The sequence below is a fragment of the Thunnus thynnus genome, chromosome 23 (genome assembly GCF_963924715.1).
Source record: "Thunnus thynnus chromosome 23, fThuThy2.1, whole genome shotgun sequence".
In the NCBI taxonomy this organism is placed as follows: Eukaryota; Metazoa; Chordata; class Actinopteri; order Scombriformes; family Scombridae; genus Thunnus; species Thunnus thynnus.
In genome coordinates, this window is record NC_089539.1 from 9,502,961 (window position 1) to 9,517,297 (window position 14,337).

The following is a 14,337-nucleotide window of genomic DNA, read 5'->3' on the forward strand; positions in this document are numbered from 1 at the left end:
TCTTCCTCGCCCTTTGTTGTCAGATCGCTACATCTCTACATGCCATCAACATGAAATCAGCAGCAGGAATGTGTATCGCTGACAAAGCGGTGACCCACTTGTACAACATAGCCTCACAGGGCTTCTAGCGGTCAGCTCCTCAGGGCACCTGTAATGTGAAATGTGAAATGCAACTCAAGAGATACATCTTAAAATGCACCGTTAACTGTTGGGACTGGATTTAAAATATGGAAGGACCAAATAACAGCTGGTATTTGTGACATTAATTAATACTGAGGTAGGGGAAGAAAAATGACACACATATGCGCTTGGTATGGGATTAAAATCTCTATTGAGTGCGAGAAATATTCAAATCACATAGACAAAAAAAGATGGAGGCTTGAACAGAATTAACTTGTATGACAGATTAGAAATCAACAATAATACATTAATAATCAGCCCCTACCAGAAGCAATAACAAAGAAAGGCAAAGAAATAAAAACACTATACATTCTATATACATGCCTTTTATCCTCTCAACCAGATGCCATTGACCTACAATATATGCGCCCCCATTCCTCACCGGACTGACATGCAATTGCTTTGGAACTTAATTTAACAAGGAATACACTCTTTCTCATCCCATTTTGGTGCGTTGCTTTTCCCAGACAATTCTGATAGCTCCGTAATTACATCTCTATTATGAGATATGCGTGTGACACTGACTGCTGAAGTTATTAACAGAGTTATGAAGGAATCTATCTACACACTTGTCACCATTACTTTACATAGATTCTGAAGAAGTTTTTCTGCATCTTCACCCTTTTTCTGTCGCTGGTCTTAACACAAAGGTAGATGCAAGCAGTTGAACCTTAATCAGTGTGCATTATTATTAAAAGAAAAATATATTTTTATTTTGGCAGAGTCTGTGCATCGCCACATGCAGCAGTACGAGGTGGAGTACCTGCAGTTCGCCTTTCGCTGGATGAACAACCTCCTGATGAGGGAGCTGCCACTACGCTGCACAATCCGACTGTGGGACACCTACCAGGTACAGACATGCAGCAAAGCTACTGTTGTTCGTCTTTTTGTTATCTGTCCATTTCTATCTATCTGGCTCTGCGTGGGATTTCAGAAAGGAGGATATTCTCTGATAATGACATCTATGATTGCCTCAGAAGCGGTGCTTTTGTAATTCCTACCATTATATCTCAGCCAACCGTAGCGGCACGATGCAACATAATACAGATATTTTTTCTGTAAAGGCATTCAAACACGGCAGCTCTTTCTATGATAGTCTTAATTATACAGAGCCAGTGACACAGCCTTAGTATGCCGCTTGGCCCCGCCGCACAGCCCATACAACTGACAAATTTACACTTCAGTTGTTAGTTTAACAGGATGTGTTGATTTGTTCACACATATGGAGTGAGATAGTGCTGCGTTTATGTATGGTAGTAATACAAAGAATACATTAAAAGGATGGAAGGATAGAAAAAGACAAATGGATTAGTGACAAAAGAAAAAGAAGGAAGAAGAAGCCAAAAGCTTATCAAAAAGTGTGAATGAAAATACATTCCCTGAGACAATTTGGAAGTGAAGGATTGTGAAGGATTAGTTAATTCAGTAATAAAAGAATGATGTCAGTAAGTCCTTTCATAGACGGAACAAAAGTTTTTCGTGGTAATACTTTCTATGACGCCCATGTCTATAATGCATTATAAACATAATAATGTATTCATAATCTGCTTATAGCTTTGTATAATTATAGTTATAAGCATAAATATTCATAATGCTTTATAAAAAACAATCATAACACATAATAAAGCATTTTATAATGATTTAAGGAACATAGTGTATTATAATTCTCATAGTTTTAATACAAATAAATAAATAAAATGATTCTAAGTTACTCTGAGTGGTCATCGGGTGCTTTAAGTAAAGTGAGACAAATATTGAACCTATGTGTAGTGAGAAGGGGTACCACACCAGCTCTTGAACTGACCACAGACAGCTACGCTAACTAGTCAGCCGAAGAATTAAACCGTTAGCATGTCTAGTCATCCGTGGTGGTTACTCTCCAGAGGGATCAGGCCTGCACCGTGACACTATCCAATAATAACAGACAAAAAGCTGTAAAATTAATTTATAACAGAAATCGAGTACTCCAATTTGACACAACTTTTTGATTGTCTCACCACACAAGCGTTTCATCCCATTTCAGGTATCTATAATTATCTATAATTATCTATAATTTGAGTCAATATAGTGAGTTTTTTGGGGAAACGTTACATCAGTGAAATGTAAATGTTCATCATTCAGTTGTTCATCATCAAAAAGTTGTGTCAAATTGGAGTACTCAATTTCTGTCATGATCTGTTAAATATATAAATGAATTTTACAATGTTTTGTGTGTTATTCTTGCACAGTGTCAGGGTGCAGGCCCATGCCCTCTAGAGAGTAACACCCACGGATGAGTGGACGTGCTGGCCCTTGGCTAACAGCTTAATTCTTTGGCTGATTGGTTAGCGTAGCCGTCTGTGGTCTGGGAGATGAGGGTTCGAGACCCAGTGTGGGAACCCTCCTTCACTACACATAGATTTAATGATATTTTTCTTACTTTACTTAAAGCACCCAATCACCACTAAGAGTAACTTATATATTACGTTATGATGCGTTATAAGTGATTATAATGCATTATAAAATGATTATAATGTATTACAACCATGAGAATTAAAATACACTATGATCTGTGCAAAAAAAATGTCAGCTAGTGACCAGCAATTAAGAAGTATTATGATACTTGACCTTATGCCATTAAAAGATGCTTTATAATGTGTTATGATTATTGTTACAAAGATTATGAATATTTGAGTGCTTTTAACTATAATTATACAACACTATAAGCAGATTATAATGCATTATAGACATGGGCTTCCTAGAAAGTGTTACCATATTTAACTTGTGGTTTCATTTTGTGTCACACAGCCCATGACTACGTTGATGTGTAAATGTGTGTGAGAGAGCACAATCTTAATCCCATTTAAACACATCTGGACCTTTTCATTCTGCTGCCCTTTCACATTTACACACAGCTTTAAAGGAGGCACCTACAGTTAGGCTAGTTGTTAACCTCAGTTGGCGTTGTCAATAACACCTAATGTCTGCTATTGATTCAGTGAGGTGTGTGTGTGTAAATGCATATACGTGTACGGACGGCCCAGGGCTCCAGCTGAGTACATATAATGGATTTTCCAGTTGATGCAGAGGTTGAGAGTGTAAGACATGTGATCGCAGTGTTTGATTAGATGAGTAGAGAGGTAGCCTGGAGAGTTGAGGTAGGGTTTCAGAATTAGTGGCACTTGAACTTCCAACTGTGCCAGGCACTCGCACAAACATATGTATGTGTCTTTCCTGCTGTCATCCTAGCAGCAGTGTCTGCAGCTGTTTACTCCTGTTGTTCTTTCTCCTGCTTCTCTCAGCATCTTCACCATAACTCTGTGGCTCTATCTCATTTTTTTTTTCCTCTGCATATTCTCTTTATTTCTTGGAAGCTCATTAAATCAGGGTTGGTTTGTTGTTCCTTGTCATAACCTTTGGTTTATGTCATTTATATTTACTCGACTCAAAAGTTTGACATTTGCAGGTCTAACTATTAAGTCTGACATTTCCAAAACTCTGGAGTCACTGGGTGAAAGTAGAATGTAGCAATGTGAAGTTTATTGTTGACATTCGTTGAAGTAGCTTCATTTTTGTTAAATTTTCATTTTTGACAAATTTGATCGAGTAAAATATAAACTTGCGTTCCTTCAATGGTATGGGACCATTTGTACGGGACCGTGGTTGCAGATAGGAGGGGAAATGTAAGAGTGTTAGATACATAAAGGGACGAATTAAAAACAGACAAGAACAAAAAGAAAGAAGATGTAGGAAAGAGAAAAGTGGAGAAATTTTATAAAAGTAAAAAAAATTAAATATGCATACATTGCATAGCCCACAGCCTTCAACAAACCATAGCTTGGGTGAATAAATACCAAATGAATCTTGTCTAAATCTTTATGAACTCTGACTGACCTTTGGTCAGCATAAGATAAATTTCAACTGACAGATAAAAGCCTCATAAGCTCATGGTGGAGCAGTTTGGCCTTTCCATTAAAAAAAAAAAAAAAAAAAAATCTTATGTCAGCATGTCTTTAATATCCATTCCCCATTTATATTGTATGATTAATAAAAACATACACATTTTCTTATCATCTTACGGAACTTTTATTTTATACTAATTGCTTTATTTTAATAATGCAAACTATTATATAAGCACAAGGTGACTCAATCCAAGACTTTTTGCTTCACTGTTGCTTCCATAGATTTATATTATTTGATCTCTGCCAGTTCTTTATTTTTTTTGTACTTTCTGTCTCCTCGATGATATAAAACCGCTGGGTCAGCTACAGTCCACTCCTTGCGAACCAGGAAAAAGCACCTCCTGAACACTCTTAAGTCCCTCCATTTTAAGTGCAGTCTCTGCACTCAGCTGACTTACGTGAGCATCGGTGATTAGGCAGCTGAAGAAACCTTTTTTTCTCCGAAAAATCACTTTGGCTGACCTGACAGCAGCACTATGTTTTCATGAACCCCCCTCCTGCTCAGCCATCCCTTAAAATTACTGACAGGCATTGGATTTTACTGTAGTGAAGGCTTGATACTAAATCATTACAACAAACTCCAGTGCCTCACTATTTAGGAGGTTCTTCTTTGTGCATTTGCGGCTAAACCACTGAGGCAGACATATCAAGAGGTGTAGATCTTGAAAAGAGTGCCTTGCAGGGAGTTTTGACATTTCAGAGAGTGGAATGGCAGATAATACGGATATTATATAGTGCAAGTCTGTCCTGTTCATGTCCTGGCAGGTTATCTGACACATTTCCTTTAGATGGACTCCTGGTCATTTAAGTTGTTCTTGATGAATGGATTGATGGGTTGAGTTAGTGAGGAAGGCAAAGAATGAGAGACGGAAGGGGAAAAGGTAAGGAAATGTTTTTCTGTACATGCCTGGACATTCATGAAGAGAATAAAGTCAGGACCAGACTGGGTGACCTTTACAAGACTTTGGATCAACCTAATGAAGCAAATGAACATATAATTGAACTCATTTTGAACACAAGCTTGTGGCTATTAAGATATAGCAGATGACCCAGTTCTGCTCTGTAGCTGACCCAGCTCTACTACATAATAGTCTCTATTATACTTGATGTCTATATGGTGTCCATAGTAACAAGCAGTTATTTTTCTATCATGCATCATCAGTTTAGAGCCCAGTGACCCATCTAATCATCATCCATTTGAAAGAAGGGAGGAGGTAAAGCAGAAAAAAAAGCAAATCTGATGATCAAAATGGAAATACAGAAATACAGTATATAAAGGGTGGTCTGAGACACGGGCTAAAATATATTTACTGTTTTCAAAATGGATTTATAGCATCATAAATTACTCGTGTGCCAAAGAAATATGCTCAGTACCTCCTGCCTGACATTTAGTCACAATTCATGTCTCATTTCCTGAACATAATTTTCATCTTGACGTCAGAACAGCGGGTACACTGATAGATGAGTTAACACCACGGGGCTGCCTTTGTTTAAATTGTCTTTGTTATGATTTTGAATAATTGTCATGATTTAAAAATGATATACAGTAAAACAGGCACCTAATCACAAAGTTATTCGGATTATGTGACCCACTCACCAAACACCGCATTGATATTGGATATTACTGAAAAACCACAGATTAGCTACATTTAATGACTGCTTTTTTTAAATGTAAATTCAAACAATTAGTATTCCTACAGTGTCCATGCTTGGCAACAATAGACCTGTAACACACCCATCCCCGAACCAACCCTTAGTAACTTGGTTTTTGCTGTGCTACATGGCACTGAGAAGGCTTACAATCGTGTGCCCAGGGTTATCTTGTACTGCAAGATTATGGGGTACTGGGATCATTACTTCTAGCCATTCTGCTGTCTCACCAGAGTGAGAGCTGCATTCACATTCTCTAAAAAGAAGTCAAGCATGTTCTCAATGAGCATCGGGCTCAGCCAGGATTGTGCCTTGTCACAGATTCTGTTCGCGATTGTCACGGACAGAATCTCAAAGCACAGCTGAGGTGTGAATAGTATCACTATGGGTCGGGAGTGAGTCCCTTCCCCTAAGAGAAGGAGTCACAATTTAGGGTAAGATGGAGTGTGAGACTGATAGACGGATTGGTGCCACATCCAAATCTCACCTATGGTCATGAACTTTTTGTAATGACAGACTGCAGAAACGTGTCCTGGCTCACCCTTAGAGATAAGATGGGGTTCTCAAACATCCAGAAAGAACTTCAAGTAGACTTCTTCGCGTTGAAAGGAATCAGCTGAGGTGGTTGGGGCGTATGATAAGAATAGGTGTTCCGAACGCGTCCAACTGGGCGGAGACCACAGGGCAGAAGAAATTACATACGCCATCTGGCCTGGGAACGGGATTCCACAAGAAGAGCTGGAGGATGTAGCTAGGGAGAAAAACATATAGGCTACCTCGCTTAGTCAGCTCAGATTTGAGAATAATTCCTAGAGAAACAGGCTGGATTCATCCCAACTTCAACCATTTATTGTTTGAACTCACCAATAATAACATACAATGTATTAACTCGGTGCAGCATAATGGCTCGCACTGTTGTTTTGCCTTCAGAGTCTTGGGATCCGAACCCTTGTGAATTGTGCAAGGAACAGGAATAAGTGTGTTTAGATGGAGTATATTGTCACGATTGTAGTTTCAAACAAAATACCCGTAACCGAACCACACAAACTACCCCCATACGTAGACCGACCACCATAACTCTAAAAAAGAAACAATGGATGAATGATTAAACTGTGTTGTTGCTTTGTCGTGACTTGACAGCAACCCAAGTACACATTGTACTTGTAATCCATCCTCTAAATATTTGATGTTTTACAATGTCGTTTGGATTGCAGCCCCAACACACACACACACATGCACATGCACAACACACCCAAACACAACACACATACACCTATTTTTTTTTTTTTTTTTGGCAGGCTCTGTCACAGTCCCTCACCTCCAGTCATACCCCTGGTAGGAGAATTAGGCCATTTCCACTCATGAAACTTTCAGTAGAGCTGACAGCAAGGCACAAAGCTGTTCTTGTCTGTTATATTCTGTTCTCTTCTATTGTTCTTTTTTTTTAAAAACCAATCCTTTCCTAACCTTCATCTCCTCTCCTCTTCTTCACCATAGCTGCACTTAAACGATGCTTATGAAAAACAGCTCACAGCATAGACATTGAAGTGCTGTGCTTGTAGGTAAAGAACCACAACATGTGATTTCTAACAAGCGGCATCCTTGTGTGAATATACAATGTATTCCTAAACTGAAGCACAATGCTCTTGAATCATGAGTGTTTGCTTTCTGTTCAAGAATTCATAGATTGACCTTGGTTAAAATGCTTTTGTTAAAACAAGCTATTATGTGTTTTGTAAGCGCTTCCTTTACTTGTCTGTATGTTTTGCTGTGTTTGTTTATTTGAGCTTACATCACACCATACCAACCTTACCTCTGACGCACAGATATTTACTGTTCGTCGGTTGTATAAGCTGCTTTTCAACAAGACCAATTACGCATTATGTATTAATATCTAAAGAAACTTGATTTCCAAAACAGACTGCTACAGCTTTTTGAGAAATGTCCTTAAAGCGTATCCATTAATCACCACAAAATAGAAAGATGTGTTGGGACAAAAAGTGTGTTTGGGTCTCTCACAAATGCCCGTAATAAACAGAAAGACCTTGCCCTTTGCCACTGAGCTTCTGTCTGTGTGTGTGTGTGTGTGTGTATGTGTGTGTGTTCCAGGGGAGATTTTAACCTGAGTGTTGTAATGTCTCCACTGTGGTCTTCTCTCTGTGGTGTGGCCATCTGTTCAGCAGCCTGATCCAGCACAAGACAGCTCTTACTCTGTCTTTCCCTCCATCTCTGTCATCTTCTCTCTCCCTGTCTTTCCACTATCTGCTGTGTTTTTTCTTTGTTTGTTTGTTTGTTTTTTTGCTCTTTTTGCCTCATTTCCGCCATTCTTTCATTATATTGCTTTTTCTAGATATCTTTCTTTTTGTTTTTCTATTTTTCACTTTTTTTTGCCCATTTCGCCCTGTGTCTCTTTTTCCCTTTAGTCCTCTTTTCCTTTCTCACCATTTCTCTATTTGTCACTATTGATCTCAAGAAGAGAAGGAGAAACAAAGAAAGAAAGACACAAGGAGGGATGATGTAGAGCGAAACAAACACACACACACACACACACACACACACACACACACACACACACACACACATACACACTTCTCCTCCCCGGCAGGAGGGCAGACAGAAAGACAGACAGACAGGGACCAAATTATCCCTGTTGCGTAGAGCATGAAATTAGCAAGTAGCACAGTGTGGCAGCATTAGCATGGCTGTTAAAGGGATACCGTGACATTTTCAGGTTCTGAAACATGGTCCTTTTTCCATATGAATGGTTAAATTTACCAAGCAGGAAGCTGTTTAGCGTTGTTAGTGACCATGTTTAAATCCACTGTGTAAGATGTGTGCAAGTGTGTCAATTCCTGGTGTGAAATTCGGTAATTCACAGCAACACGGATCACAAGATTAGCGACAATTAAGATTAAAACAGCACGGACTAACAAATCAAACAGAAGTAGCCAGATTCTACACGTTGTATTCGTTTTACACGTTGTCATGTCAAGTTTCTTCTTACTTAGATATGGCTTTTCTTTGCTGGTCTTAGTTATACAGCTGTTACCTTGACATATGTTCTAATCTATTCTAGCTTAACTCTAATGTATCGCCCTCTTCCTTTTCATTAAGCTTCATCTTCTGTCAAGGTGAACTTTTCTTTGTAAAGCATATTTTTGACATGCTGTATTTTTCTTCATGCCTCGTATGACCTCACATAATGAGTATTAGCAATTGGCTGGCTTCAGCACGTTATCTTTCATATTTTAATGTGAACTCATATAAAGGAAATAAAGGAAGTAATGAAGGAAATACGTAGGATTAAATTAGATTTAAAGATAGCACTTCTAGGATGTTAACAGAAGATTAAAAGCTCCTTGTAAGATGGCTATTTATATACTTATAGACGTATTTGTAGCAAACCAACATATTGTATGCATGCGTGTTTGTGAATGACAGACCCTTAAACTTCTAAAATCCCCCTACTACTAAGAAACCAAATATTAAAATGTTGCATAGCCTTGAATATTTACAAAGCAGATTCATTCTTCCTTCCAGTTTGACTGCCATAAGCAAGGAAACAGCGGTTGTTTCAGTGAAAGAGATGCAGCCCTTGAGCTTTAATTTCTTTGACAGCATGGTTTAATGAAAAATAGAATTGTTGCTCTGAAGTAAAACCAAGAAAGAGATGACATTTTTACCCCAGTCCTTAATTCAAACCCACTCACAAAGTTGCGCCAAAGTCAGTTATCAAACCACACCATAGGTTACATGACTTCTTACATGAAAGTGAATAAAACACGTACCTGCCAGCTAAATAACTGGATGTGGATGTGTGTGTGAGTGAGAAAGAGAGAGAGACGGAGAAATAGATTGCGCGGCTGTCCCAGGGGAAGCGGCCCCTCTCTTTTTTCCTGCCTCTCCGCCTCCTATCTGTGGTAATGGTTGGCCCCGTGGTCATTCTAAACAATAATGCAGGCCTCTGTAGACAGGACCCTGGTCATACACACACACACACACCAGGTCTTACTGTCATCCATAAATTCACTCCTACTGGTGTGAGCATCAGTATTTCTCTCTCTTCCTTTTTTTTTTTATCCTCTCTCTCTCTCTCTCTCTTTCTGACACATTCTCATCATGAAACAAACGTCGTAAGTGTCACAAAGGTCAAATTTATTGCAGAGTTAATTTACCGGGCTTGAGTACATTGCTTCTAATTTTCTTGTCAAAGGTATGTTTCCTCTTGCATATGCACACATTATCTTCATTTTCATATACATATTTTATATTCTCAAATTACAATTTACACTTTTTTTTTTTTTTTTCACCATATTCAACATACATATACAGAGTGAGGTTGAACAAGCGCAGCAGGTACTAATTCCGTGGCAAGCTAGAAATTCTGATTTTATTATTTTTTATTGCTTTCCCCCTATCTTATTAACCCTGGTGCTTAGTAATTTAAAATGTTGCCTTAAAGCAAGACACATTGGAGAATCACACGCAGGGACAAAAACCTATGCTCTAGTGGATTTCAGTTTTATTTAGTGCTAGAACAGAAGCCAGCCTAAACTTTTAGCACATATATCTGTGTATAAACTTATGTCCTTCCTCTTCTACGGGATTGCACCATAACCCAACTCCTGTCATCAGTCTCTTTTTCTTCTTTCCTTTACTGTGAGATCCCAAACTTTAATTTAAGATTCAAAATGTCCCCTCCCTGCCATATATACCCCTTTTCGACCAAGGAAGGCGAGAAAGTAACAGATTCTCAATGTGGTCAGTTTATCCAAATAACACCTGTTTGGGAATTTGCTGAAATGTTTGTCAGAGATGTGAAGATGCTGCTGGATGGTGTTACACGGTATTTGGTGACCCATTAGATTCTGTGACCTGCAGTGTTGGAACAAGTATTCAGATTCTTTCCTTAAGTAAAAGTATCTGATATTAATTAAATTTAACAAAAGAAAGTCATTAATATGGATGAGCCAGTGCATAAGCAGCATTGTAATATATCAGTCACAGCCCAGTTTTCTGCAAAATTAGTACTTTTAAATGCAGGATTTTAACTTGTAATGAAGTATTTTTACATCAGGGTATTGATAGACTACATTTACTTAAGTAAAAGATCTGAGTACTTCTTCCAAAACTGCAGGTCACAGACTCTGATGGGTCACCAAATACAGTGTAACACCAGGGGAGACAGCCGTCAGTCTTGTCATACAGTCATGTCTTGCTTGAGTATACTACAGTGTGACCAGTCTGCTGGTACAGTCATACTTAATCGTTCATTTAGTAAACAGTATGCAGTAAGCTATGATGTAGCCTGCCCTGTTGTTGTTGTTGTACTTGAAGTTCTTCTTCTTCTCTTTTTTTCAGTTTTATGGTGGGTGGCAACCAGCGTTACGGTGAATTACCGCCACCTACCATGTTGGAGTTTGAAGTGCTTGAAGTTAGCGTTAGCGTTGCTAGGATACCGGAGGTGTGTACAGTTATGTAACGACTTGGCTCTCGAGCCCATGGAAAAGCAAGCCGGTTCTTGAAAGGTTCACTAGTTGAACCAACTGCGAACCAACATCAGCATTAGGCTCCAGTTGGTGGAAAGGGGGTATTAGTGTTTAAATTCCTTGCACCTACACTGTAGACACTGTTCCAGCCCCCAGGGATGAATGACAATGGCTCGGCTGTGATTGCCTGAATGCAAAGACGTTACTAGGACGAGGGGAGGACATTTCTCTTCATTTGCTAACGTTAAAAATAAAGTTAGACTTTTCTGTCGGCTTCCCGACTCATTTTAAAAAAAGATGAGAGAGAGAGAGAGAGCTAAGAGCACCAGCGAGAGAGAGAGCAGCTGTGGTTGAGCGAGCTAGAGAGTGAATGAAGAGAGGGAGTAGTGGTAGCGAGAAAGCCGGTGAATCAGACCGATGAAACGTTATTTTCTGTTTCCTAGCGTTTGCATTCTAGAGCACAATCACGGCCACGCCCCCACACACCTCTGCTCAACCCTGCAGCGGTGCGCTACAAAACCTGATTTGGTCTAAATACGGCCTGACAGGCATACAGCACGCTCTCAAATGCACCCTGAATGACAGGCACACAGAGAGGGCTTGCAAAAACAGATATGTTTTGATGGTCCACCAACCCAAAAATGTATTTTTTGACAGCTCACTGGGATGTGCCCCAGTATGCCTGACTTGCCGTCACACAACCCCCACGAAATTACTTGTTTCATTATCAGAATTGGATCCATTCGGTCCGATAACATTTGGAAAGTCAAGAAGAGCTGAGCGATTAATGGCTAAATGCCCAGTGCGGGATTGTCGCCCCTGACATGAGATTTAAAAACTCTATATACTGTGAAATACAGAGAGATTTATCTGGCTGTTATAGCCTTAATCAGCATTGTGTGACCTTGTTTGGCAAGGGCTCGACTGTAACAGACATTCATTTATATGTAAAAGTTCTGCACTGCAGGTTTAAAGTTAGCACTCGAGTGCCGGCGCTTCATCATATTCTATCTGTGTAATTATTACATCAGTTTAAATCTGCTCGTTTCACGTTGCATCACCCTGCAGCACCATCACCTTTTGACCTTGTCTGGAGTCGGTTCGTCAGAGTATCGAGTTAGTCTCACGTCAGGCCGGTTTGTTTTGGAAGGATGAGACGTTTTGACTAGTCAGACAGCCAACGCAGCAGTTTAAAGACACTGTGACATTGCAATACTCCTCACTCTCACTGTGCATTTTCCTCCTCTGTTCACCTTCTGCTCTCGTAGCCTTCTACCCCCGACGTCTCTCATGCACTCCCCCTGACTTCTCCTGCTTTTCCCTATTGACTTCTCTCTCGGTACCCCCTTCACCCTTTCTCCCCCACAGCCTCCCCTCAATCCCTACCTCCCCCCTCCCCCCCCCACACACACACACACACTCCCTACTTTGATCAGCAGCGCTTGTCAGTCAGAGTCTCGCCTGTCTCAGCCAATATGGCTGCCCTGACACAAGGGGGGTGGAGGACCAGGCATAACAATGGAGGAGGAGAGAGGTAGAGACAAGTTTGACGGAGTCACCTTGACTCCCATGACAAACTTTATTTTGCAAATCATAATGATGAGAAAGCCTTGAGTTGAAGCAGCAGCAGCAGCAGTGAATGGATAGGGCAGGAGGGAGGGAGGGATGGAGTGTCAGAGAGAGAAATGGGTAGTAGAAATAGAGCAAGAACAACGGGTGATGGGTAAGAGAGAGAGAGATGTCGAAGTTTCAGGCTGTAACATTTTTTTTCATTCACAAAATGTAAATTTTTTCTACATTCCAGTGTGATAGGTCGGACTGAAACTAACAGTTATTGCCATCATCATTAATCTATTAATTTTTTTTTTCTTACACACGAGTGCCTGAAGTTTGCTGTTGTATACATTTATAGAAATAGTTTTACATTCTGGGCAATATGCATATTCACTTTGTTGCCAGGAGTTGAATGAGAAGATTAATATTAGTCGTGTCTGTGTGTTAAGTACGGAGCTAGAGTCAGGGATTAGCTGGGCTTACTCCAAAGTTCAAAAATACACCTACCAGCGCCTCTAAAGCTCACCAATGAATATGTTATATCTCATTTGTTTAACGTGTGAACAAACAGAATGTACAAATGGCAAGTTGTGGTTTAACAGGAAGTTACATGCTGTAACTATTTCTTGGCAACCAGCAGCTGGGCTAGCTGTTTCCCTCTGCCGTCAGTCTTTATGCTAAGATAAGCAAATCACCTCCTGGCTGTAGCTTCATACTCAACGCACTGATATGAGAATGGTATGGTCTTGTCATCTAACTCTCTGCAAGAAAGCAAATAAGTGTCGACCTGTTTTTGATTTTTTTCAGCAATTATAACTAATTGTTTCAGCACTGATACAACATTTTTTGTCAGTCTGCCAGTCAAATACATACAAGATATTCTGCTATTAAAGAGTATAAATAATGAAATATACATAACATTCTGATTGTGCATAATCATTCCACAATGTAATGTGCCTCTATTGTGTTTCAGAGCTCTTTACTAGCTCTGACATTACAATAAAGGAGTAAGAAATTTCACTTTAAATACTAATGCTTGAGTTGCACTACAACAGAGTGAACGTTTTGTTCTTTTTCAGATCTTTTCTCATTTTGTTGGCCATGATTTAGCTGTTAGAAGCACATCACAGTGAGCAACAGAACAACTCATATATACTGTCATTAGTTTTGCTACCGTTCCTGCCGCAGCCAGCAGAGGCAATGGATTTTAAGTTAATGGCAGATCACCATGGAAATGATAGGTGGCAAATCAAAACATCAAGATTGCTTGTTAACAGAAGTTGTTTTTGATAACGATGAATCACTCTCTCATTAGTGAAATATTCCTTAGTCATATTAATGAGAAAGAAGAGTGGTTGACGGACAGTCGGTGAATTAGACTCAAAGAGGTGACAGATGGCGAGAGCAGAGGATAGATGGAGGGGTGTTTGAAAAAAGAGCGGCAGAAAGAGAAATTGAGTGGATTTCAGAGTTTTATAGAGTTCACCGTTGCCCTCAACCGTGAACTCGCACTCTCACACACA

General features: G+C 39.6%; 1 protein-coding gene across 3 annotated transcripts in view; it reads left to right on the forward strand.

Moving 5' to 3' along the window:
* Positions 1–14,337, forward strand: part of tbc1d22a (TBC1 domain family, member 22a) — a 133,592-nt gene that overhangs the window by 87,016 nt on the left and 32,239 nt on the right. For all 3 annotated transcript variants that reach the window (XM_067581372.1, XM_067581371.1, XM_067581373.1), the window contains exon 12: positions 903–1,030. In XM_067581372.1, coding sequence (XP_067437473.1) covers positions 903–1,030 — 128 coding nt within the window. The remainder of the gene's footprint in view (positions 1–902; positions 1,031–14,337) is intronic.